The following is a 27,829-nucleotide window of genomic DNA, read 5'->3' on the forward strand; positions in this document are numbered from 1 at the left end:
GGTAGGACCCCCATCTGCACTATACTTTTAAAGCACTCTTAGTCATGCCTTCCCCCAAAGCATCATGGGAAGTGTCATTTGTGAAGGGCACAGAGAGTTGTTAGGAGACCTCTGTTGCCCTCACAGAACTACAGTTCCCAGAGTGATTTAATAATCAATCCTTCTTCCCAGGGAACCCTGGGAATTGTAGCTCTATGAGAGGAATGGGGGCCTTCTAACAACTCTCTGCACCCTTAACACACTATACTTCCCAGGATTCTTTGGGGGAAGGCATGCCTGTTTCAAGTGGTGCAAGAGTGCTTTAAATGTATAGTGTGGATGGGCCCAAAGCCAGCCCTACCATTAGGCAGGGGGAGGCCACAGAACCTGAAGGGGGGGCAGCAGTCATATCTGGCCTAGCCATTCCTCTTGAACCCCTGGCCATTGCCATCTGTTGGAGACCAGAGCTGTGTGTGCCATAGGCCTGTCTTGTACCCCTTAAACTAGTCTGCAGCTCTTAGGTGCATTGAAGGAATGCAATCGCCCTGACGGTGTTTTCAAGTAAATGTCGACTCCACGCTCAGTCAAATTCGGTACATGGAGAGGGGCAACCATCAGGCAGCAAAATGGCCTGGCCCTGGTTCATGGTTCCTCAGAGGCTGTGGAAATGTGGCGGGGGGGGGAAAGCTCATAATCCTAGCATTTTGCTATGGAAACCCAGGTCAGTTGAGAGGCGGGTCTTGTTGAGTGTGAGAGAATGCCATAAATGTAAAGAGCCTGCTGGACACTGAAGGGCGGTGTTTTGCATCTTTCCCCTTCCAAGTGTGAGTTTAATTGGCATGGTGTGTAATGGTACTTTTTGCAGAAAGGATTCCACACACACACCCCTCTGGCCGGTTCAGCCTTCTGGATGGATTCCAGAGCGACTAGTGACTGGCCTCTCATCTTATAACACTGCTAATTCTCTGGTAGACAAGAGAGTCCCCCCAGTGACCCTGACCCACCCTAAACAAGAAGGCCACATCCTCATGAATAATGGCCAACGAGTCAGGCATTCCTCCAGGGAGTCAGGGTGTCCTCAAGATGTTGCTGGACTCTTCAAACTCCCCATCAGCCTCAGCCAGCATTGCCTATGGTCATGGGATGATGAGAGTCGTCGTCCCACAATATCCGGAGGGCACCAAATTGGCTACCCCTGAGACACATCTTTGTTCTGAGCCAGCCCAGCAACCCTTTCGTTTAAAACGATGGTTTTCAGATTGCGTTCTGGAGAACGCTTTGGGTTTCTCAGTGGGCAGGCCAGGGCTGTGGAGTCGGAGTCGGGAGCAATCATGGGAGGAGTCGGAGTTGGTAGAAATGTACCAACTCCCAAATAAATTTTGATTGACAAGAAGCAATTTTGGGTGGAGTCGGAGTCGGACAGCAGAAAAATAGAGGAGTCGGAGTTGAAGGTTTGGTGTACCGACTCCACAGCCCTAGGGCAGGCGAGTAATGGTTGGACAAGCTTCCCTGAAAGCAGGTTGCCCTTTGCTATACATCTTCCACTGGCTTGCACGACTGCAAGGGAGTGTTCTTGAGCAGTGGGTCCCACACTTCCCCCTCCTCCCCCAAACCACTTAATGGTTTTTTCCCTGCCTGTTGTAGCAATTGAAACACGTTGTGTTTGATGCGTTTAATTGCGTTTTGTATTGCTTCTTTTGTTTCTCATATCTTATTTTATAGCGTTATAATTTGCATTCCACAGAATTCAAATTGTAATACAGTAAAATACCATATTTGAAACGAATGCTGATGAAAGTTAAAGAGGAAAGCACAAAAGCAGGACTACAGTTGAACGTCAAGAAGACGAAAGTAATGACAACAGAAGATTTATGTAACTTTACAGTTGTAACTTTGAACTTGTCGAGGATTATCAATACCTTGGCACAGTCCTTAACCGAAATGGAGACAATAGTCAAGAAATCAAAAGAAGGCTAGGAATGGGGAGGGCAGCTGTGAGAGAACTAGAAAAGGTCCTCAAATGCAAAGATGTATCACTGAACACCAAAGTCAGGATCTGTACAGGGGCCCCTGCCGTTATGCCTGGTGCCAGCACCCAGCAGCCTTGGGCAAGTGCCAAGGTGCCAGAGCTCTGACACGGCCCACTGATGCCCGGGCTTCTGGGCCCCCTTTAATTTAATTGGTGGGAGGGCTGGCATTTCTAGCAGCACTGGGCCCAACTGGCTGGATTTACCAGTGCCCACACCATTTAAATTTTCCCACAATGCAGTGTTCTCTGTGTATATGCCACAGGTGTTGCATTTTGGGGGAATTAAAGTGGCACAGGTGCTGGCAAGTCTGCCCAGAAAATTTGCTGTTGACAAAAGAGGTGGCCCCGTGCCCCCCCTGGGGGGGCGCACAGGGTCACTTTGCCCAGAGCTGTCTCCCGAAACCTGGTGCCAGCCTTTCTGTTGTGTCGTCCCTCCATCCTTCCTCCTCTCCACATGCACCCACACACCACTTTCTGTTGCTTGCAGTTGATCCCAGCGTCTGTGCTTTAATGATCCTAACAGGCCTTGGATTTACTGTGACATATTGAGTTAATGTTTTCTCTTTTCCCACACCAAATCTAGGTCAGTCTCCTCCTTATTGCTAATGCTGTACTGAACGAAAACGGATTGCCTGCTAATGGCTTCAATTTAGTTTTTCATGGAGTAAAGAAAATTTTATTCAATACCTGTTTTCATTTTTATTATATCAGATTCACTGCTGCTGCTGCTATCATCAGGCTAGCGAGGTGGCGTGTGGTTCGATTAATAGAGAGCCGACCAAGCTTTTTGCCAGAATAAACCTCTCATGAATATGGAGGAAATCATGACCTACCCCTCAAATTGGAGGGGATAGGGAGTTTATTGCTCTGTTTGTAAGCCTTTGCATCTGCAGTGACGGAAACCATAGTTCACCAGAACCCGCTGAAATGCTCAGTGCTAAGAATGCAGTGGATACCCTTATGACAACACCTTTGGGGCTTTTTAGTTCAGAGAAAAGGCGAGTAAGAGGTGACATGACAGAAGTATATAAAATTATGCATGGCATGGGGAAAGCAGATACAGAAAAGTTTTTCTTCCTCCGTCATAACACTAAAACTTGTGGACATCCAGTGAAGCGGAACTGGGAATATTCAGGACACGCACACAAAAAGAACTTCGCACAGTGCGTAGTAAAACTATGAAATTCGCTCCCACAAGAGGCAGTGGTGGCCACCAAATCTGATGGCTTTAAAAGAAGATTAGACAAATTCATGGAGGATAGGGCTATCAATGGCTACTACGTAGTTGGAGGCAGTATGGTTCTGAAAACCAGTTGATGGAACCCACAAGAGGGGAAAATGCTCTTGCGCTCCAGTCCTGCCCCCTGTCTTCCCACAAGCGTCTGGTTGGCTACTGTGTGAACAGGATGCTGGACTAGATGGGCCACTGGCCTGATCCAGCAGCCAGGCTCTTCTTATGTTCTTATGTTCCTGTTTGCTCGGCATATAGGGTATGATCTTGAATCGGTTTAATCTTAAGTTCAGCCTTCCCCAAGCTGGTGTCTCCAGAAGTTCTGGACTACAGTTCCCATCAGCCCCAGTCAGCACTGCTGAGTTGTAGTCCAAAACGTCTGAGACAGCACCAGTTTGGGGAAGGGTTGATCAGTCAGTAGGAAGAATCTTAAAAGATGGAGATGTGAATGACTGGCTTGCGGCTTTATTTTGGTGTGGGTCTGATGCATTTCTGGCACTGCCATACTAGAAATCTAGTGGTAACGGCCATGGTTGAACCATCTCTCTCTCTCTCTCACACACACACACACGGAGCATGTGTCTGTTTTGCAAGACTGTTGCTCGGAACTGCTGCCTTTGCAACTGTAAATAAAGTTTGTGAAAGATGCGCATTAAAACGACGACAGCAGCGTTTTATAACATGGGACATGAATTTTTAATGCAAATTATATAAAAGCCAATTTGGTGAGGGTTGTGGCATTTTCCCCGCATCTGACATAAAAGTGCTCTTTAAAGCCACATTATAGGGTCACTGTAGAGCCATATTTTACTTAACATCCTCATCAATGAATTATTTATGCCCTCCCTATGTTTTATTCATGATAAATATTAATACCAGTGTCTTTAAGAGAAGAGGTTATTGCTGCAATTTTACCTGGTAGAGATGATATTATTGAAATAAAGTGACAGGGATCCCAGTTCTTCACTTGCGGCTGTTTTTGTTGGCAAGCTCTCTTTCCAGTTAACCCTTAATCAGCTGAAGAACCTCCAGTCAGGAGTTCTTAGAGAGCGGTAATGCCTTCTCAGCCTGTCTTTGTTTTTGTTTTACTTTGGTCCCTGTAAATCATTAATTGTGGCATACATTTGTGGCATACTTGCTTTATGATGTGACCTTGAGCCGTTCCAGTTAGATTGTGGAACACCTAAAGTTCAATGTTATGAATCGCAGTGTGATGTCGCTCAGCCCCTTGGTTATTCATTCCTCGTATTCATAATCAACGGCAGTGGTGTTCAGACCTCCTGCCTTTCAACGCCAACTGGTCTGTTAAAGAGCTCCAATAGACTGCAAAGGATTCGTGGGCACGTTCTAGGGTGCCGGCTCAATTAATGTGGCCATTCTTTGAGGCCTCGCTGTTATGGTGCTTGAATGGGAATGGCGATTCTGATCGAGAACACACCTAGCCCTGATTTTTAGGGAAAGGGCCTTAGCTCAGTGATAGAGTGTCTGCTTTGCATGCAGCGGGTCCTGAGTTCAATCCCTGCAGCCCCAGGTAGGGCTGGGAGAGAACCCTGACTGACAGCTGCGCCAGTCAGTGCAGGCAGGAGCCAGATGGACCAATGCAGTGGCTTGGTATTAGATAGCTTCCAGTATTCCATTACTAAGCTTCTCATTCATTAACCCTCAATAAGCTTCCAACCAACCCCAGGGTAATCCCAGATCAGCTAAACACAACCAGAGCTAAGGACCCTAACCCTTAAAATACTATACTGCATTAAGATGTAGTACCATGGAATCAAGCTTCAAAATAAAACTATTGTTATTTATTAAATTTATATCCCACCCTTCCTCCCAATAGGAGCCCAGGGCGGCAAACCAAACACTAACAGTACTCTAAAACATCTTAAAAACAGACTTTAAAACAAAACATCTTTAAAAACATCTTTTAAAAAAAGTTTAAACAACAATTCCAACACAGACTGGGATAAGGTCTTGACTTAAAAGGCTTGTTGAAAGAGGAAGGTCTTCAGTCGGCTCCGAAAAGATAACAGAGATGGCGCCTGTCTAATATTTAAGGATAGGGAATTCCATAGGGTAGGTGCCACAACACTAAAGGTCCATTTCCTATGTTGTGTGGAACAGACCTCCTGATAAGATGGTATCTGCAGGAGGCCCTCACCTGCAGAGCCCAGTGATCGACTGGGTGTATAAGGCATAAGACGGTCTTTCAGGTATCCTGGTCCCAACCTGTATAGGGCTTTGTACCCCAAACTTTGAACTTTGAACTTGGCCCGGTAGGTCTTGGGTGATCAGTTTTAGCTACCTCACATCTGAAATTGTAAAAATTAATAAAAATATTAATAGCACTGCTAAAAATACGTTTATTTTGAACCTCACTGTTGTATAATAGCAATAAATGCTAATAAAATAAGTATATTCCTATTGTACCTCCACACCAGTTCGATTGGTGTTTAGAGGACTTTTCTTAATGCAATAAAATGCAATTAGTGCTCGAGGAGCTTACATAATTTAATAAAATGCTCTCCAATCACATTAAAATCCAGTTGAAACCAGATTTTTTTTGGGGGGGGGCTGTTGTTAGAAGACCAGAGAGGAATAATGGTGAATCCCCTAAAAGCACAAGCAGCATGTTGTATTTTCTAAACCCTCCCTATTTAGTGAGCTGAAGCTTATGACAGAGGGGCATGTGAGAAGGGTGATACGTCCCATGTTTAATGTATGAAACGAAAAAAGAAGTCTCCCATCTGTCGGAGCCCAATGGGAGTCTGGAGATGAATGATGGATCCTTCCTGACATGTCTGTGGTTCTTTCCTTTAATGAGATGCACATGTATTATCTTTGATGTGCGTTGAAGAAAGGAGATTGAGAGGGGTGTGTGTGTGCGTGTGTGTTAATGTGAAGTGAGGAGACATTGTGTGGGAAGGGGAGGAGAAGGCGGCACAATTAAAATACGGGGTTTTGGATTCAGGAGCTTGGATGAAAATATCCTCAAAAAGGGTATTGTAGAGCTGAAAAAAGTTCAGAAAAGGGCAACCCAAATGATCAAGGAGATGGAGCGACTCCCCCATGGAGAAAGGTTGCAGCATTTGGGGGCTTTTCCGTTTAGAGAAAAGGCGAGTAAGAGGTGACATGACAGAAGTGTGTAAAATTATGCATGGCATGGAGAAAATGGAGAGAGAAAAGTTTTTCTCCCTCTCTCATAACATTAGAACTCGTGGACATCCAATGAACCTGAAGGCTGGAAGGTTCAGGACAGACAAAAGAAAGTCCACACAGAGCGTAGTTGAGCTCTGGAATTCACTCGCACAAGAGGCAGTGATGACCACCAGCTTGGACGGCTTTAGAAGAGGATTAGCCAGATTCATGGAAGATAAGGCTATACAATGGCTACTAGCCCCGATGGCTAGGTTCTCCCTCCACTATGTCTCTAATACCAGTTGCTGGGAAGCCCAGTTGGGGAGAGTGCTGTTCACATGTACGTTCCGCTTGCAGGCTTCCCATCTGGTTGACCATTGGGAGAACAGAGTGCTGGACAAGAAAATGGGTCTTTGGGCTGATCTAGGAGGCTGTTCTTGTGTTCTTATGACTTGTCTGGGGTTGGGCTGATTTACAAATTAGTCTCGAGCTTGGGAGGTAGTGTTCATATAGTTTGAGACACACAGTTCTTCTAGCAACCCCCTTTTAATAGGTGCAAGAGATAAATGTTTCAAGAGAATCTTTTAGCGTGGCAGCACCTACCCTCTGGAACTCTCTGCCTATTGATACCAGGCAGGTGCCTTCATTGTACTATTGATGCCGCTAAAAACTTGTTTAGGCAAGCCTACCCAGACATGTGATTTTATTATGTGCACTTGTTTTAAAAATCTGTTGATTTTATCGACATTTTGATAATTTTATTATATCTGCTGTTTTTAAAGTCTGTTTTAATCAATATTTTATCTCATTTTATAGAAACTGCTTAGAGATTTTAATTAAACAATATACAAATCTTGCTAAATAAAAATAAACATGCTTAAATGCTTAAATGTGGTTCTATGTAAACCCCCATCTGCACTATACCTTTAAAGTAGCATTATACCACTTTAAATAGCCATGGCTTCCCCCAAAGAATCCTGGGCACTATAGCTTGCTGAGTTATTAGGAGACCCCCTATTCCCTTCACAGAGCTACAATTTCCAGAGTCCCCTGGGAAGAGAGATTGATTGTTAAACTACTCTGGGAATTGTAGCTCTGTGAGGGAAACAGGGGTCTCCTGACACCTCTCTGCACCCTTAGGAAGCTACAGTTCCCAGGATTCGGGCTGTGCGTGTGGACCCATAATTGTTTAAAGTGGTATAATACTGTTTTAAATGTATAGTGCGGATGGGGCCTTAGTGTTAAGGCCAATCCAGGACCATCGACAACCATATCTAAATCCAGATGTGGGTTCTGTTCTTCAGCCCCAAGGCCTTGAGATCAGTTGTGAGAGCTACAACCCACAAGAGGGTTTTTGTTGTTGAATGAGAATAGGGCAGTATCCAGACCTGGCCAATCTAGAGACTTCATACTGCCTGCCAATCGCAGCAGCTGATGCTAGTTGACAGCCAGGTACCATAGGTCAGGAGTGGGGAGCCAGCAACCCGGAGGCCTCGTTTGGCCTGTGAGGCCGTTTTCCCCAAACTACGGCCACCTGCCCCACAGCTGGCATCTACAAAGAGACAACCGGGTGCTTACAGTGAGCTCCCAGTTGTTCCTTTGCAAGTGGAGCTTGCTGGCATTGGGAACTTTCTGGCACAGCTGATGGTGATCTCCGCTGGGATTGGCTGCACAAAAGAGTCCCCCGTCTGCAACACTCTAGAGCACCAGAGTGTGTGCATCACTGCCACTGCCAATTAGCTGTATCCAAACCGAGCCTGTAAGCTCCATGTAACTGCCGATCAGCTGATGGGTGCTTACTGCAAGCCCCTGTGCACTTTGACCGTTCCCCACCCTTGCTGCAGTTAAAGCCCTCTGAACTCTTCAAAGGAAGAGCCTGCTGTAAGATTAGCAACTCAATAAACCGAGACTGCAGGGTGAGCTTGTGGGATGAGTTGGTGAGGTCCCGCCCTCAGTTTTTGGCTGCACGGTCCAGCCTCTGCCAAGCTGTCACCCTCCAGATGTTTTGGAGTACAACATCCATCAGCCCCGGTTAGCACTGCCGTATGATACTGGCACTGATGGGAGCCGCAGTCCAAATCATCTTGAGAGCACCAGCTTGGCAAAGGCTGGCGTAGCCTCTATTTTTGAGAAGCTTGGGTTACTTCTCAGCTGCCACACGTGTGCCTTCCAAATGCAGCATCAATCCTGCACTGTCCTTTCATTTCTCCCTTCTTTCTTTTCCCCTTCAGCTATGTCTGAGTTCCACATCCACCCCCAGAGTGTAATGGTGGAGGAAGGCGGAGTTGCCCGGTTTCAGTGCCAAATCCATGGCTTGCCGGAGCCAGTGATCATGTGGCAGAAAAACCATCACCCCATCAATACAGATAATGACAGGTAAGGACAGTGAGGCTGGTTCACTCTAAATAGCCTTGAGGAGCTTTTCAAACTTCGTATCTTCCAAGGACCCTTTCCATATTGACAGTTCCGCATGTCTGTTGTGGAACGTCACCAGGGCCAGGTGGGGTGTGGGGGCAAGACGGCCATTTGGCCTGCGTCTTGAACTCAAAGGGCACCTCAGATTTAGACTGTTGAAATATTTTTTTGGCATTTGATAAGTTTGCACCTTGTTTTTACACACATTGGAAGAAAATGTGACGTAACAGATGACCTTTGTTTTTATTGTATTCTTATCGTGTTTTGTTCTGTGGTTGTTGTGCTGTAAACTGCTTTGATGTTTTTAATGAAACAGAGGTATACAAATATTTTTATAAATAAATAATACATATGAAGAACAAGTCTCAGCTTAGAGCTGTAGGTAAGAGATGTCATTTGGTAAAAAAAAATTATTAACTGATATTAAAGAGTTTAAGATATTCATAAATATTGTTAAAAATATATTGGCTCTGATGGCACAAGATGATGATGAACATGTCCTTGCAGATCAGCTGATAATCTAAAGAAGTGACTCACTCTTTTTTTGCGGGGTGCCTTATTTTGCTTTTATGTGTCATCATTTTTTATTTTTATTATGGCAAGGGGCTTCAAAAGCTGGAAGTGGTCCAGGCCTCTCTGGACTTCTGAGAGGGCCTGCATGTAGCAAAGGATTCTGGGAAGTGTTCTAGGGAGCATCGCTCTTGGCGTTGTCCAGATGGGTTGGGCCTCACCATTGAACTGAGAGTGTGCCCCAGAACATTACCAGCATTCCTCTCACGGCTGCGCATTTCAAGAAAATATGTTTTGAAGAACCGTAGGGTTTATAAGCCAGTGTTCCAGAATAACAGCAGGACTGAGCTTGATTTTATATTAAGCAAAGAAAATTTCCAGTTCAAGAACCCACCACGCTCACACTGTCCCCAACCAGTGGCTGAGACAATTAAATTGGCCAGTGAAAAAAAAGCCATCCCTTTATAAGCCAAGGGTGTGTGTCTGTGCATGGCTTTCTTTGAAATGAATCTGAATGTTGGAATATTCAGGACAGACAAAGGAAAGCACACAGTTAAACTATGGAATGTGCTCCCACTGGAGATAATGATGTTCACCAACGTGGATGGCTTTAAAAGAGAGTTAGATGATGGGCCTTTGGCCTGATGTTCTTAGAATCAAATGCCCTTATTCAACGCGCGTCAGACCATTCACAGAACAAATTTCACCAATGCAGTTTGTGTTTGTAGACTTGGTACAGCTTCAGAGTCACACCATCACCTGCCTGCTACCTTTCCACTGTGCCAGATCAATGGGGACTTTCCTTTCCTTAGTTATTTGTTAATTTTTCGGCCTATTTCCCCCCCAATTGATTGCTTTCTAACAGTGCCTTCAAAGTGGCTTGCAAATAATAAATTGATACAAAAATATGTATAATATCGAAATAATCCACTTTCACTCTGCTCATGCTTACCACATACAAATAAAAGTCTTTTTAGTCACGTTCTGAGGCAGGGAAAACTATTGAGAATGAACAACTGAATACTGAAATGCTGGAACGGCAGCAAACTGTCTATAAGATCAGGTAAACCAAACAATTGTTCAGGTTTGTTTGTTTTCCCCCACTGAACATTTATCAGATTTCCCCTCAGGCCTCTGCTAGAAAGCAGAGTTTGATCTGGTCTGCAAATGCAGATGAATAAGGTGGGAATGTGGGGCAGGATCTGAGGGACTGGACTGGACTGTGCCACTTCAGACTGCAGATGTCAGATGCCAACTCTGAATGCCGCTCCATATAAGAACAAAAGAAAATAACCCCCCCTGCAAACAGAAAGCTAGCTTAACAGGGACAAAGATTCTTTGCCTGATGATCTGGGTTTCTACATGCAAGGAACACTTAAAAGAAAAACATAGGGCAGCATTCAAAAATGTCACCAACCGCCTGCAGTTTGAAGTGGTGCACTCTGCCACCTCATCCTGGAGCAGGTCTCTTTCCTTCTAAATACCCTTGATTGAAAACAGGTGCACCCATCACTATGCTGAACTCCTCCTCCTTCATTTTCATTGTGGTGGACTTGTTTTTTTCTCCTTTAGGTACACTCTGCTGCCCAAGGGGGTCTTGCAGATTACTGGGCTCCAAGCTGAAGATGCTGGGATCTTCCACTGCGTCGCCACCAACATTGCCAATGTGAAGTTTAGCCGCGGAGCCAGGCTGACCGTATCAGGTTGGTCAACGCGGTGTATGTCTGTCTGTGGGGCTGAGGGGAATGAATGGCAATGTCCTTCCCATTTATTTCCCATTAGACCAGCAACTCTTTGGGCTGTGGTAGAAATGAGACGGGACGGGATGGCTGGGCCTGATGAGAGTTGCAGTCTGAAATATATGGAGGGCACCCACTTGGGGGACACTTGAATTGGAGCCCCCGTTTACCACACACTCTCTCTCCTGTCCCTGTGGCCACTGCCCTCATCAGCCTGTCAAAGATTTAAAACAACAGCGATGTTAGGATTTCTCAGGGCAGGTGTACAGAGCTGTTTCGCCAGGGGCGAGTGGTAGATGGTTGAAATTCCTTCAGCATTTTGCTCAGTAAAGCCAGCGGATTCTCCGTGGGAGCTCTGGAATTCCCACCCATCTGAGAACCTCAGATTTGTGCAAAGCCCATGGATGCAATTAAGTGTGCAATTAGGAATCCGTTTACTGGAGTGCAGCGGAGTGTAGAGGAGAACACAGCCAAAGGGTTGGGAGGGTGCCTCTTTTCTCACTCCCAGACTGTTACCTCAAGGCCACTCCTCTACGGAAGCCTATTGAGTGAGGAGCGTTTGGGGTACCTGCCTGCCTTCTTTTCTGCTATCTGGTGGTCGACTGGTGGCCGGCTGCTGTCTCACCTGTCAAATGTGGCCCACCAGGGGTTGGGGAGGTTACTATCTGGCCCACTGACCAGAAAACGTTCCCCATTTTTGGGGAACAGGATGCAGAGCCAGCTCTAGACTTCAGGGGTCTTTGGCGTAGTGCCTCCAATGAGCCCCCAAACACCCCTCCCTAGCGCAGCCCCGCAACATTTTTTGACCTCTTCGACTGCTGCCACAGCAGCAACACCACTCGCTGAGCATTGCATTTGGGGGTAAACTGAGGTGGCAGACAGCCACCATGAAGGTTGGCTTCCATTCGAAAGCACACTGCCACTTGCCCACCGCTGTTTGGGGGTCCAGTGAAGAGAATGGTGGGTAGTGCCACAGCCAAGTAAGGCCAGTGAGATGCCCTTCTGGGGCCCTGGAGCTCTCAGCTAGTGCCCAACCTGACCGTTGGTGCTGGGCCTGACAGGGTGCTGAATCTTGGCCTGGCCCTCTTCTTAGGAAGCGCACCTTTCCTTCTCCTTGCGCCCTCTTGAAAGCCACTTCTCCTATCAAGGGCCACCTCCCTTCAGCCTTGACAGCTCACATCTGCTTACCAGCATGTAACTGGAAACCAGCCGTTGGGGCCACTAATGATTTGGGCTTCCATCTGTTGTTTGCGGCAAAGCTGACCTTTGGCAGAAAGCGCATTCCTTTCATGCCTCTGTGGTGAAGGCTGGCCCCGCTTGCTTTTTGGTGATGAGTAGGCAGTTTCCCCCAATAGAAATCCTGGAGTTGAGATGACCCCATGAGGAGCTATCCAGGGTGGGCAGATGACCTGGTGTCAGGGTCAGGAGAGAGGGTCACGGCTCGGCAGCAGAGCATCTGCTTTGCATGCAGAAGGTCCCACTTTCAATCCCAATGACATTTCCAGGTAGGGCTGGGAAGAGACAGTTGCTTGAAACCCTGGAGAGCTGCTGCCAGTCAGTGTGGACAACAGCAGTGTGAACTGCTGCCAGTCAAGGTGGTCTGACTCAGCTTCCTATATAGTGGCGCACAGGGCATAGTAGGGCTTGCAAAGTTTTATTTTTATTTGTTTCACTATGAATGAAAGTGATTTCATCCAAGTGGTGTGACTAAAATACATAAATTGGATCCTCCCTACTGGGAGAAAGGGCAGGATATAAATGTTGAATCTGGACATTTGTCCACTTAATTCAGTACTTTGTAGACTGACTGGTAGCCAGAGCTTGGAAAAGTTACTTTTTTGAACCACAACTCCCATCAGCCCCAGCCAGCATGGCCACTGGATTGGGCTGATGGGAGTTGTAGTTCAAAAAAAGTAACTTTTCCAAGCTCTGCTGGTAGCAGCTCTCCAGGATTTCAGTCCGTTCTGGAGATGCTGGGGATTGAACTTGGAGATTGAACCTGGGACCTCCTGCATGCAAGGCAGAGGCTCTACCACTGAGCTACGGATGCTTCTAGTTAACAGAGGGACCTAACTGATACCAAATCCATCCAGCTCAGTATTGTCTCTGTACTGACCGGTGGTGGCTCCCCACCATTTCAGACAGGGATCTTTCCACGCGCCATTGGTGGCCCGTGGCTCCATCTCAGTGGGGCAGTGGAATCTGCTCCAGGTTTCAGTCCAAACTTTCAAGGAGCTGTCCAAGGTGCTTTAGCACTGCCCCACGAACATGGAGCCACCACTGCCAAATTGGAGATGCCAGGGATTGAACCTGGGACCTTCTGCATGCAAAGCAGGTGTTCTGCCACCGCGCTACCTCTCTTCTCCAGCCTTGAGATGACACAGCAATTCTGAAACTTTACATGGAAGGCATCTGCCCATGTCTCATGTAATGCTTGGTCTGCCTGTACAGGTTCCCATTCTCCTGTGTACAAGGATCCCATGATTCTCGTGGGCCCAGAGAACCTGACCTTAACTGTGCACCAGACGGCAGTCCTGGAATGCATTGCAACAGGAAACCCAAGGCCTATCGTCTCCTGGAGTCGGCTTGGTAAGTAACCAGAGCCTGCCCTTGTGGTAGGATTCAAATACGAGAATGGAGAGGTTTGATATCACTTCAGTTTGGACAGAATTTCATCCAGTGGCTTACAGTTGTTGCTTTTTTTCAAACCTACGAAGACCATTATGGGCTGGAAGAAACAGCTAGTTTTGTATGTAAAAGACTGGGTTGGTTGTTCAGAGGGGTTGTGTCATGTTTTTGTCTTATTTTTGTTAAGAGCTAGTGTAGTGTAGTGTAGCAAGACTACAGCTGAACGTCAAGAAGACTAAAGTAATGACAAGAGAAGATTTATGTAACTTTACAGTTGACAATGAGGACATTGAACTTGTCAAGGATCAATACCTCGGCACAGATTAACCAAAACGGAGACAATAGTCAAGAAATCAGAAGAAGGCTGGGACTGGGGAGGGCAGCTATGAGAGAACTAGAAAAGGTCCTCAAATGCAAAGATGTATCACTGAACACTAAAGTCAGGATCATTCAGACCATGGTATTCCCAATCTCTATGTATGGATGTGAAAGTTGGACAGTGTAAAAAGCAGATAAGAGAAAAATCATCTAATTTGAAATGTGGTGTTGGAGGAGAGCTTTGCGCATACCATGGCCTGCGAAAAAGACCAATAATCTAGATGGTTTTGGACCATAGCTTCCTTATCCCTGACCACATTGGCTATGCTGGTGGGGACTGATGGGAGATTTGAGTCCAACCACATTTTGGAGGGCTACAGGTTCCCCATCCCCAGTCTACCCTGGCTGACTGCAGCATTCCAGGGTTTTGAGGCAGGGAGGCTTACCTGGGGCATTCTGCATGCAAAACGGGTGCTATGCCACTGAGCTAGGGCCCTGCCTGGCAGTTAGTGTGGTGTCTACTGAAGCAGACCATTGGCCCATCTAGCCGAGTCCTGCCTACACTGAGTGACAGCAGCTCTCCAAGATTTCAGACCGGAGTCTTTCCCACCCCCTTCCTGGAGATGCCAGGGATTGAACCTGGGACGTTCTGCATTCGAAGCAGGTGTCCTGCCACAGAGCTAGGGCCCTTCCCAGCCAGTCAGTGTAGACAATACAGTTTGCAGTCTGGACTCCATCAGAGGCCCTCAGGCCGAGCCAAATATACTGTGTAGAGAGCTGGGAAAGTACAAGTGGCAAAAAAAAAGAGCCCAGGATTATTGGACGGCTGTTAGAATGGGGAGACATAGCAAGAAGTAAATAACTGTGGAAGAAGGAATTTGTAGCAGAATCTGTATGATTCTGTATGTATTATTGGGCCACCTGTTGGATACAGGAACTTGTGGTGCTGACTTCTGGGTGATGAGCTCACTGTCCCCTTGCATATCTTATAAAAAACAGTAAATTTCAGCATCTTTGCCGTGCCGCCTTGTGTGTTTAGTTCCAGATTCCTTCATGCCGCGAAGACTGGACAGATCCAGAGAGTTATTTTATTCTGTCTTTCCCCAAACCAGATGGTCGGCCAATTGGCGTTGAAGGAATTCAGGTCCTTGGGACAGGCAACCTGATGATTTCTGACCTCACAGTGCAGCATTCTGGGATCTACGTCTGTGCGGCCAATAAGCCTGGCACAAGGGTGAGGCGGACGGCTCAAGGAAGGCTGGTGGTGCAAGGTAAGGCAACCGGGATGAGGATCACTGAATTGCTAAGGCTGCGTACACACCAAATATTTAAAGCACATTTAGAGCACGTGCCTTCCCACAAAGGATTCTGGGATCTGTAGTGTACCCCTCACAGGGCTACAATTCCCGGCCCCCTTGACAAACTACATTTCCCAAGATTCTTTGCAGGAAGGCATGCGCTTTAAATATATGATGTGTATGTAGCCTGACGCTGAATGGCTGTTTTTACAAGCAAAGCGAGGTTTGTTTCCTTGCATTTCCTGCAAATGGAACAGAAAAGTGACACCAACCAGAATGCACCCTCTGTTTAAAAATGGCTCTCTTACACTTCCTACTCTGCACTAACAGCATTTTACAGGTGGCACATTCCAAGCTAAGACTGTTCCTGGTGTTGCACGAGAAAATATCCTGTCTTTGTTGAAGCTACTTCCCCATGAATGACTTTTTAAAGAAACTGTAACTGTGTCTTAGAAGTCATCCTCTGAAGATCAGCTTAACAGGCCCACATTTGTATCATGGAATGTCTATTATTTTTTTATTTAACACAATTTATATACTGGTTAATCATCAAAGCCTCTAAGCCAGTGGTTCCCAAACTTTCCCCCCACGTGGACAACTTGAAAAGTGCTTATGGTCTTCATGGACAACTTAATGCTTTTTCTGCCTCTTGAAGCAATTTTGCAGTGATGTGCTAGAGGCTGTATGATTTTTACTGCATTTCTATTGCTTCTTTTACTTATTATATTGTATTTTACTGTGTTACACTTTATTTCATAGAATTAAAACTGTAATGCAATAAATTCAATGTGAGAAGTAAAAGAAGCTATACCCCATACTAAAGACCACCAGAATGAAGCTCATGGGCCACTGGTGGTCTGTGGTCCACAGTTTGGGAACCCCCTGCTCTAAGTGGTTTACATAAAATGTGACATATACATTACAATTACTTATAAAACCAGGTGTTAAAAACAAGTTAGCTTAAGATTTTTCAAAATAAAATCAGCAGTTTTGAAATATACATTATAAAATAATATTTCATATTCGAATACATGTCAAATTTACGTGTGAATAGGCTTGCTTAAACAAAAATGTTTTAGCAGTTGATGAAAATGGTACAATGGCTGCACCTGCCTAATATCAATGGGCAGGGAGTTCCAAAGTTTCAGTGCTGCCACACTGGAGGATCAATTCCTTGCAAGCACAGAATGAACATTATATGGCACTTTTCCAAGTTCCGCAAATCGTAGGAGTTGAATGGGCACATCTGGGGTAAGGCAATCCTATAAGTAACCTGGCCCCAATCTATTCATGACTTAGGCTACAATCCAACACACACTTACCTGGGAGTAAGTCCCATAGGACCCAATGGAGCTTACTTCTGAGTAAACATGTTTTGGCTTGCAGTCTTAATATACCAGTAGTAGCAACTTGAATTTGTCCTGGTAACAAATTGGCAATAAGTACAGCCCTCCGAGCAGAGATGTAATATGCTGACAGGGTCTCACTTTTGTTAACAATCATGCTGCAGCATTTGGCACTTATTGCAATATCCAGACCAACCACTGGGCCTATCTCCATCCCCTAAACCTACAAAATTTGGCTAGGACAAATAACTCACTGGGTGACTTTGGGCCAGACTGCCTCTCAGCCTCATGAAAACCCTATTCATAGGGTCTCCATAAGTTGGAATCGACTTGAAGGCAGTACATTACATTTTTAAATACCTTCAGCAGCCCGCCATTGCGCTGCGCTTGTTGGCCAGAGAATGCTGGGGTTGATTTCCTACTGAGCAATTGGACAGAATTCTGCCTACCCATATTTCCTTCCCTCTCCATAAGTGAAGGGGCTAGAAACCTACTTTTTCCTTTTGTTTTGGAAAAGAAAAAAAGCAAGTTGAAAATTTAGTAAGGGGGCTCGGTTTAATCCTTCCATGCCTCCCATCAGCCTTGGGACTAAACTCCTATGCTGTGTGGTCTGCGCACCAGGGAAATATGCGCTCTCTCCCCCTCCCCACAAAACTCCCTAACAACGGTTCCGAAAAGCCACTTTTAATGACCTTGGCCACTGATGCCCGAAAAGGAGTTTCTCAAATGTTTGCTGAGCATCCAGTCTCCATGGTGAAGTTTCTGCAAAGAGAATGCCTTTTGCGGGCTGGGTGGGGGGTTGGGGGAGAAAGAGAAAAGGGGCCCATGCACAGCTGGCAGCACAGAGCTGAATGGTGCTAATCCTTTTCCTGATTACGAGCCCTCGCTTCGTCTTTGAAGTAGCCCGTTTCAAGCAGCCCCACATTCTCATCAGCTTTGCTCGTTAACTGCTGGGCTTGATGAGCCTCTGAATCTAAAATTATATCTTTCCCACCTGAACGGCCTAATTGGACATTTTCACAGGGACGGCAAGGCACTAGGTTTACTTTCTCTGGCTCGCTCGCTCACCTGCCATTTACTTCGGGGCCTGCTAGTGCCTTCGGCTTATTATATCCTTCTTTTGGACACAGCTTCGTGTGCAAACCCCCTTCCTTGGGTACTTGGCATCACCCTGCCGTTTTTTGCTGCAGGTTTGCAAACAAGTCCACCAAAGGATCATCCCCAGTCAGTTGTGGCCTAAAAAAATAAAATCATATATGAAGCTTCACTGGTAGGGCATGGAGAAGTTTTGAGGTTTAATCCCTGGGACCTTCAGATAGGATTGCAAAGACTCCTCTCTGAACCCCTGCAGAGCCCCGTGGACCGGAGTGGGAAACCTCATTCCTTTGGGAGGAAGGGAGGGATAGAAATTTAAAGGATCAATAAATAAGATAATTCCGCCTGGGGGCCACCTTCCCTTCTGGGCCACCTTTTTGGGGGCTACTTGGCAGTGGTGGGCGGGGACCAGATGCAAAAGTGGGCAGAGCAACAAATGTAATTTTTACCTTTCTACAGGAGGTGAGTTTCTACACACACATCCACCCACCCCTCTCTGTTCACCCTCCAGGGAAACAAGAGGCATTCATGCAGTTCAAGAACAGATTCCAGCTGGGCCAAAATACTCAATGAGGGAGTGAAGCAGGGACAGTGAAGGGTATGGCCTGGGGAGAGTCCCAAGGGCCAGGTAGAGAGCCTTAGAGGGCCACATGCAGCCTCTGAGGACCTGTGTACACAATGGTGAGCTACATGGGTTGGCTCAATATACGGCAGTTTCCTACATCACTTGAAGACAGGCTTGCTCCTTGCAAGTGACCTGGTGAGCAAGTGCCTGTCTGCAGCCCAGCAGGACCTCTCCTTCCTCCTCGCGCTCCGCGCCTTCCATACCATCATGTTTTTTCCGGCCCAGCTGCTCAAGGGTTGTCTTTGCATATAGGCCTATACAACATTCCCCAAACCAGGGTGTGCTTCTCCACCCTCACCACTTTCTCAAAACACTGAGAATAATGTATTTATACAGCGGGGAGCTGATTTGGTAGGCACCAATGTGTCTGGGATGTCTGTTTGCCGGTCTTTGCTAACTCACGCATGCCGTCGGATGGACACAGATGGCATCTTGAAAGCAAAAGATGTTCAGCATAACGCTTGTTGATAACTCATACTGCAAGTGGGCAGGTTGAAGGTGTGGATGCGGTAAATCAGGAGGCGACTGGAGCGCGGCCAGGAGCTGATCGCAATGCGAAAGGCTCTGGATTGCAGAGAAGTGGCCGAGAGCGCGGAACGAAATGACTGGGGAGAGGGCTGTAGCCCGGCGGCAGAGCATCTAGGGCCCAGGTTCAGTCTCCACCATCTTCAGGTAGGGCTTTGAATGTTGCTGCCTGGAACCCTGGAGAGCTGCTGCCTGTCAGTGTCGACGATACTGAGCTAGGTGGGCCAATGGTCAGGCTTTGTATGAAAGCAGCTTCCTGTCTTCCTAGATCTATGAAGGGCGGGGGATCGTGAAATAGCATCGTGAAAACGTGCTATTCCAGTTGTTAACTATTACTATCGTTGTTGTTGTTATTTAGACTATGGGTTTCTTCTTACCTAAAACATCTCCAAGTGACTTACATTTAAAAACGTAAATACATTATACCATTAGACATTCATATAAAACATTTAACGTCCTCATACAAACACCTACATGTCATATACATAAACGCACAGACATGCACAAACAAGCTCCCACAGGATTTGGCAGCACAGTAACTCAGCGCAGTCCATCAAAGGCCTAGGGAAAAAGCAAGTCTTTACCTTATGCGTCCTCCTCTTGCATCACATGATGTCCGACCTGTCCCACACTTGAAAGAAGTTGCGGTCAGTGGCTTCCAACCTTTTTACCCCATGGACCACTTGAAAATTACTGAGGGTCTTGGCAGACCTTTTAACGGTTTTCATGCCTGTTGTTGCAACTGTTTTTGTTGTTGTTATGTGCCTTCAAGTCGATTACAACTTATGGCGACCCTATGAATCAGTGACCTCCAATAGCATCTGTCATGAACCACCCTGTTCAGATCTTGCAAGTTCAGGTCTGTGGCTTCCTTTATGGAATCAATCCATCTCTTGTTTGGTCTTCCTCTTTTTCTACTCCCTTCTGTTTTTCCCAGCATTATTGTATTTTCTAGTGAATCATGTCTTCTCATTATGTGACCAAAGTATGATAACCTCAGTTTCATCAATATAGCTTCTAGTGACAGTTCTGGTTTAATTTGTTCTAACACCCAATTATTTGTCTTTTTCACGGTCCATGGTATGCACAAAGCTCTCCTCCAACACCACATTTCAAACGAGTTGATTTTTCTCTTACCCACTTTTTTCACTGTCCAACTTTCTCATCCATACATAGAGATCGGGAATACCACAGTCTGAATGATGACTTTAGAGTGTTCAGTGATACATCTTTGCATTTGAGGACCTTTTCTGGTTCTCTCATAGCTGCCCTCCCCAGTCCTAGCCTTCTTCTGATTTCTTGACTATTGTCTCCATTTTGGTTAAGGACTGTGCCGAGGTATTGATAGTTCCATAGAATTCAAACTGTCATGCAATAAAATACGAGCTAAAAGAAGCAACAAAACACAATTACAAATCAATATGAATGTGCAATGCAATGGATTCCCGTTTTCAGCCACAAACCCACAGACGTGCCATGGACCATCTAGATGAAGCTCATGGGCCATGGTTTGGGAACTGCTGACTTAGATGCTACCTTTGCAAATCTGGTATTCTTTTCTAAAGTATAAAAGACTGTTCTTTTGACAGTAACATAGAACAAGCTTGGCAGAAGAGTTCATTCATTCATTATGTTGGTATACTGTCTATCCAACTAAGTGTGTAGGCAGTTTGCCTGCACACTGTGGGGACCCCATTCCAGGTCTCAAAAGCTAGAGCCTGGGTAGAGAGAAGACTTTTGCCTTTTATGTCTTCACTCTGCAGCTCAGCCCAACCCCAACTTGGTACCCTTCAGATGTTGTTGGACTACACCTGTTGAACTACAACTCACATCACCCCCAGCTAGAGGTGGAAGGATCTGTCAGTTTCAGTTCTCTGAGTTTCTCATTTTTCCAGTTTGGAATTCAGTTTTCCACATTTCTGCAGAAATAATAAAACATACTTTTGTATGTCATTTTGACTAAAATACATATTTTTGCAAGCAATTTCTCCTAATATAATGCCTTTTTGTATGTTATCTTCACTGATATAGTCATTTTTATGCGCACTTTCCCCTAATATCCAAATTTTTGTATGGTTGGAGAACTGCAATGCAAAAGGCAGAGAGGTGCAAATCTTGAAAGATGACTGTGTTTCAGTTCTCGTATTGTTTTGGAAAGTGCAGATTTGATAGATTCGGCTTTAAATGTGAACTGAGTGGAATTTCTTTCCCAACTGTATCCACAGTCCAGCACCAAAGTGCTCACTGGGGCTGTTGGGAGTTATAGGCCCAAACATCATATAGCTGCTTTAGCCGAATGTTTATTCAATCCCTTGAAATCATGATCTTTTAGGCCAACTTAACATGGTGGTATTATAATCAATGTCTTTGCAGGGGAGCCTCTCCCTCTACTAAACTTGAAGCCTGTTTCTTTTGTCTGTCTTCCCTCACCCTTGCAGGGTCCTTTTGATCTCCCTTCTTTGATCCTTACAATAGACAAGTTTCCTATATCCTTCTAGAATCTGTGACCTTAGACAGTGCAAGTTATTTTCATCCTGAGGAGTAGTTAACAACTGAAAGGCATATAAAGGCAAAAACAAGGGACGTTCCTTTGGGGGAGGAAGAGAGAGGAGCAGATTGCACTGGCAAAGAAAAAGTGATCATTCCCTCCCCCTCCCCGTTTTTAATCTTTCCATTCTTTCCAATTAAGCATTTGGTGTCGTAAGAGACTGACGGGTTGGCAAATGTCCAGATGGGCACCAGCGTCCTCTCACTGATGCTTCCGTTTACCCTGAAAGATGCAGAGAGTTTAGAAAAGAAAAGAAAATGAGGGTCATAGACAGTGCTAGTCCTGCTTAGAGTAGACCCATTGAAATCAATGACAGCACTGTAAGGTAGTCATCTTCATAAAGCTCCAATGGGTCTGCTCTGAGTAGGATTAACATTGGCTATAACCCTGAGATTCCATCTTGCGCATACATTTTTGGACGGTTCCTTTGATGAACAGACTCTCCCAAAGCCCATCTTCTCACAAGCCCACTGTGTTCCCCTTCCTGTAGTTTCTGCATTGGAGAGAGCCTATGGCTCTCTAGGCTTCTGTCTGGCCTCTGGGGCTCTGCTCAGGCCACTGCCACTGTCCCCAGCTGCACCCCTCACTGGCGCCAGGTTGCACTCGCCTTCAGTGGTTTTGGGCTCTTCTTATGATCTTACTCCTTTACAAGGGAGCATTTAGAGGTGTCAGTCACACACATGCATGCACACCAACCTTCTTGAAAAGAATTGTTTTTGCCATCCTTTGAACCCCTCTCCCATGTGGCTAACGCAGGGGTGAGCCAACAGGGTGCCCTTCAAATGTTGTTGGACTCCCCACTAGGGATGGAAAGATCTGTCAGTTTTGATCCTCTCAGTTTCTCATTTGTTCCAATCTTCAATTCAGTTCTCCACATTTCTGCAGCAATTTGCGAATATTTAAAAAAGAAATCCTGATGAAAATTCATCAGTATTGTAGTGCGACTTTCTCCTAATAAACTCATTTTTGCTGGCAGTTTTGACTAATGAACGCATTTTTGCAAGCGGTTTCTCATCGTATAAATGCATTTTTGTATGTCATTTTCACGCATACATTCATTTTTATGCATCCTTTCCCCTAACATAGGCATTTTTGTAAACTTTGGTTGGCAAACTGCACTGCAAAATTCAAATAAGTGCACATTTCAAAGGATGGCTGTGTTTCGATTCTCAAGTTGTCTCGGAAAGTGCGAGTTTGATAGATTCAGCTTGAAATGCGAACTGAATCTAATTTCTCACCCGCCCATCCCTCCTCCCAGCTCCCGTCAGCCCCAACCAACATGGCCAATGATCAGGGTTGATGGGGCTGGAATCCAACAACATCTGGAAGACCTGGCAGAGTTGCTTATGAGATTCCTGGAATCTCAGGCGAGTGGCTTGGTCCGTGTGAGCACCCTGGTGATGGTTATTCCCCCATACATATACACACACACCCTCCATGCCCTCCTTCTCCCCGCAATGGCTAGACCCTCGTGCAAATTGCCCCCTTCTCTCAGCAGCCCTGCTGACATTTCCCCCCGTCTCATGATTAATGCATTTATTTTAAATATTTCTGGAGAGTAGATTTAAGCTTTTTGACATGAGCCTTCTCCCTTCAAGTGTTCATTAGGGTTCTATTATCCCTTATTTCCATTATAGCCTTCAGAATAAAAGCTTTTTGCTACAGTGCTTAATCAAGATCAACTGAACGTAGGAAGCTCCTTGTACTGAGTCAGACCCATTGGGCCACCTAGTTCGGTGTTGTGACTCTAGAGGTGGGAAACTGGATCCTGACCTCCTCCAACTAGGGATGGGGGAGAAATTAGACTTAGTTTGCATTGAAAGTGCAATTTTCTCCTAATGTACATGATTTTGCAAGGCAATTTAGCCTAATATAATGCATTCCCTCCCTAACGTGCATTTTTGTAAACATTGGTTGGAGAACTGTATCACAAAAGTGCGGATTTCAAAGGATGGCTGTGTTTCGTTTCTTGCATTATTTTGGAAAGTGCGAACTTGGTTGAATTAGGCTTTAAATGCAAACTGAATCAAATTTCTCCCCCATCCCTAGGGATGAATTAAGACTCCTGCTGGGTCTTTAAAAACCTTTAGCTTCCAGCTGCCATCTTGGCTTGGCCTCAGATTCCTCCCAAAAATCAGGTCAGCAACCATGTTTTTTGGAGAGTGGCTGCCCTCTGTCTCCCAGAATGCTCCAGGTCACTAGTGGCAGAGCTAAGAGGCTTGCTTTGGGACTAAACCAGAAGCTGTAACCGGTGCAGAATGCTGCAGCGAGGTTGTTGAATGGAGTACTTGGATATGCACATATTACACCTATGCTGAGAGGAAACTGCTCTCCCTGTCAATCAGCTACTGGGCCAACGTCTGAGAACTTGTTTCTAATCTATATATCCCTGGACATCTTGGGGACCAGGTTCCCTGAAAGACTGACTGCTGCCCCTGTACAGACCTATAAGATCACTTAGATCGTCTGGGGTAATTCTTCCTGTGGCACTGTTCCCTACGGAATATTATAGGGTGGTGGCCCCGAAACAGGCATTTTCTGCTGTTGCCCCTATACTGTAGAATGCCCTTCCCTCTGCCATATATAAAGAAGCAAGCATCAGTTGCTTCAGAGTAGTGGCGGCTGGCGGCTCCATGTCAGTGGGGCAGTGGAATCCTCTCTGGGTTTTAGTCTGAATTCTCAAGGAGCTGTCCAAACGGCTTCAACACCTTCGACAGCTTCTTGAAAGTTCAAACTAAACCTGGAGCAGATTCCACTGCGCCACTGACATGGAGCCACCAGCCGCAACTGTTTCAGACGTCTTGTAAGGACATCTCTTTTTGCCCAGGCTTTCCCTGACCTGTAAGATTGAACCCTCTTTTATGTGTTCAAGTCCTCTGAATTCCTGCTTTATATGTTTTTGTGTGGTTTTATACACTGTGCTTTTACTGTTGGCTTATTGGTTTTTAGGGTTTTTTTTAATGTTTTTTTAGACTGTATATCTCTATTTTGAAATATTAAGTAGTTTATAAAAGCTTTTAAATAAATAAATAAATAAATAAAAGGAACAATGTTGTCTTTAAATGGAGGCCATGGTAGGCATCAAGGATAGTCCCTTCCAGGGCGCTGGGGGCCTGGCATCTGCCATGGTGATGCTCATTCTGGCAGCGCCCATTCATTTCACGGAGTCCTGCACAGGAAAAGCATTGTAGTTTGGTTGTCTTCCCTCCCGCCCTAAAAACCCCCATCAAGAAACGGACCTCATCTTTCCCCCTTTTCCTCCTTTCCTTTTGCAGCCCCTGCAGAATTCGTCCAGCACCCTCAGTCTATTTCCCGGCCCGTGGGGACCACCGCCATCTTCACCTGCTTGGCGCAGGGGGAACCTCCTCCACAGATAACATGGTTGAAGAATGGGCAGATTTTGGAACCTACAGACCACATTAAGCTGAAGAACAACAACAGGTAAAACCCCTTCTGTGCGGATGTTAAGAGGTGTTGGGGGTGAGGTGGGCTGGGGGTGGGGACACCAAGCGAACAGGATGCCCGACATAAGACTGGGGAGAAGCAGACTCACTTTCTCCATCGTGGAGCCACAAGGAACACCTCAGGCCAGAAAAGTGCATCCTGCAGCCTCAGTTTACCGTGTGTGTGAGAGAGAGAGAGAGCGCATAGATAAAAATGATATTATGCTGGTAAGAGGAGTCTTGGGTGCTGTTAAGTGCAGTCCCTTCAAAGCAGCCTTCCCCAACCTGGTGCCTCCAGATGTCTTGGACTAGAGCATAAAAAGAGCCCTGCTGGATCAGGCCAGTGGCCCACCTAATCCAGCATCCTGTTCTAGCACTGGCCAACCAGATGCCTATTTGGAAGACTGCAAACAAGACGTAAGTCTTCATAGCACCCTCCCCACTTGCGGTTCCCAGCAACTGGTATTCATACTGCCTTAGACAGTGGCCATTGTGGCTAGTAGCTGCTAATAGCCTTATCCTCCATAATCCTTAAAGCTATCCAAGTTGGTAACTACAACTCCCGTCAAGCCCCTGCCTGCACGGCCATAATGGAGAGAGGTCTGGCAGAGCGTAGCAGCCAAGAGACTGAGCTGTGAATTAGCAGGTTCCCATGGACTTGCTAGGTGGCCTTAGCCAGTCGCTTGTGCTCACCCTCAGTCTCTCCCTATCGGCAGTGTGGGGATAATACTGCTGAACTTACTTCGCAGGGTTGTTGTAAGGCTTATGACTAGATAATGCATGTCAAGTGTTTTGAAGAAAGCACTACACAAAGGTTAACGATGGTTATTAAACAACTGGGACCTGCAACAATAGGTTGTAATGTGGGATGCTCCTCTTCAGCGTTAGAGGTGTGAAAGGGGGAAAAAAGGAAAAATTGAGGGAGGGAATGGGTCTCCCACATATTTTGCTAGTTTTTTTCCCCACAACTCTGTTCCAGGATACTCCATTCCACCGAGCCCCACACCATTTGCAACAGTGAGCCGGCATTCTGTGACCACTGAGCCTGCTCAGTCTTCTGTTGTTGGGGGAACCCCTGCCATGGGTCTTTGTTTCTAAAGATATTATTGCATTTCTGAAAACCTTGGGGTTCCTTCACATCTGCTGATAAACTCCTTCTTGGGTGTGGATGATCCCATGTTGGCTGCCTAAGGAATCCACACTTGGAGATAACCCTGTGGGTAAAGGGAAGGCACTCCCCACATGCTCAGAGGTGCTCAGATTTTAGTGGCATTCAGCCACAGGATCTGCAGAAGGTGCACCCTCAAGTAGTGTCTTCTTTGAAAATGGAAATGGGTTGCCTTCAAGTCGATCCCGACTTATGGCGACCCTACGAATAGAGTATTCGTGGTAAGCGGTATCCATTGCCTTCCTCTGAGGCTGAGAGGCAGTGACTGGCCCAAGGTCACCCAGTGAGCTTCATGGCTATGTGGGGATTTGAACCCTGGACTCCCAGGACGTAGTCCAACCACTATGCCACACTGGCTCTCTAGAGTCTTCTTTACCTCAGAGAAATCCCCGCATGCTGAGGTGTTTGTGGCTACAAAAGTGCCCCCGAGGAGCTTTGGCTCATGTGTTTGTTGTTGTTGTTCAGGCTCGTGCACATCCATGAATATACTTAACACTGTTTTTTTCTCATTAAGGAGATTATATGCGCCTACAGGCACATCACTCCCTCTCTGTTATTATTTCCCACATTGTTCTCTGTTATTTCCATAGAAACCAAAGCCCCCTGATCAGTAATTTTCCCAGTAGGCTCATCCCGACCTGCTATTTCCACAACACAAATATAGCTCCATCCTACAGCATGAAAATATGGTTCTTCAACAGACCTATTCCCTGGCGAGATAAGAGGCCTAGATTCAAAGGAAGCCAGGCACAAGGTCCCTTATTATCTCAAAAGTGCAGAGAGTGACGGTCAATTTGGGGCGCATTCGGGAAGCAAAGCATTAAACCCTTGCTAGGAAATGGTTATGCGAAACCAGTGCCACTCAACGCGCCATGCTGCGGGTTCCAATGTGAATTGAGGCAGCCTTCTCCAACTAGGGGTCCTGCAGATGTTTGGGGCTACAGCTCACATCAGCCTCCCATCCGGAGGGTGCCTGCATTAACTTAAGAGTGTTTGAAAAATGAAATAAAAAAGCTTCACTGAATCGATCGAGCCAACTCAATCCAGCTGCCCTTGGCTTTTTCGGCATGGTTCCTAGATGCTTTATATGGCTCTGGTTTTCAAACTTTCTACATTCAGGAAACCTTCATGCCTTTGACCTGTGTGCCAAAGACCTCCATGAGGACCTAACCCGTAAACTATGCTCAACATCCAAGGCCGTCCTCCAGGTGCCTACTCGGAGGGAAGCTGGGAGGATGGCAACAAGGGAGAGGGCCTTCTCAGTGGCGGCCCCCAAATTATGGAATGATTCTCTTGTTGAGGTGCGCCTGGTGCCAACACTGTTATCTTTTCGGTGCCAGGTCAAGACTTTCCTCTTCTCCCAGGCATTTTAGCATGTGTTTTTAAATTGTTTTTTTAAAAACGTGTTTTAAGTTTGTATATTTATTTTTAATGTTTTAATTGCTGTGAACCGCCCAGAAAGCTTCGGCTATGGGGCGGTATACAAATGTAAATAATAATAATAATAATAATAATATAGAGAATTTGGGGGGCATACTCTAGAGTGCCTGGGCACGGCCTGTCAGGATCGTGTCTTAGAACACACCTTGTCCTCTCCTGTGGATGCACCCAAAAGGGGAAGGTAGCGTGGAAAGAGCTTGTCCACCGTTACTGGTCTTAAGAACCTAAGAAGAGCCGTTTTGCTGGATCAGGACAAAGGGGCACCTTCTATCTCAGCATCTTGTTCTCACAGTGCTCAACCAGATGCCTCTGTGGAAACCCTCAAGTAGAACCTGAGTACAGCAGAGCTCTTCCCAC

At 46.0% G+C, this 27,829-nt stretch overlaps 1 protein-coding gene across 1 annotated transcript in view; it reads left to right on the top strand.

Moving 5' to 3' along the window:
* IGDCC3 (immunoglobulin superfamily DCC subclass member 3) overlaps positions 1-27,829 on the top strand; it is a 120,735-nt gene that overhangs the window by 62,470 nt on the left and 30,436 nt on the right. Inside the window, exons 3-7 of the mRNA XM_061595636.1 lie at positions 8,606-8,750; positions 10,872-11,002; positions 13,490-13,627; positions 15,097-15,255; positions 24,697-24,862. Coding sequence (XP_061451620.1) covers positions 8,606-8,750; positions 10,872-11,002; positions 13,490-13,627; positions 15,097-15,255; positions 24,697-24,862 — 739 coding nt within the window. The remainder of the gene's footprint in view (positions 1-8,605; positions 8,751-10,871; positions 11,003-13,489; positions 13,628-15,096; positions 15,256-24,696; positions 24,863-27,829) is intronic.

This window comes from Rhineura floridana, chromosome 14 (assembly GCF_030035675.1).
Source record: "Rhineura floridana isolate rRhiFlo1 chromosome 14, rRhiFlo1.hap2, whole genome shotgun sequence".
Taxonomy (NCBI): domain Eukaryota; kingdom Metazoa; phylum Chordata; class Lepidosauria; order Squamata; family Rhineuridae; genus Rhineura; species Rhineura floridana.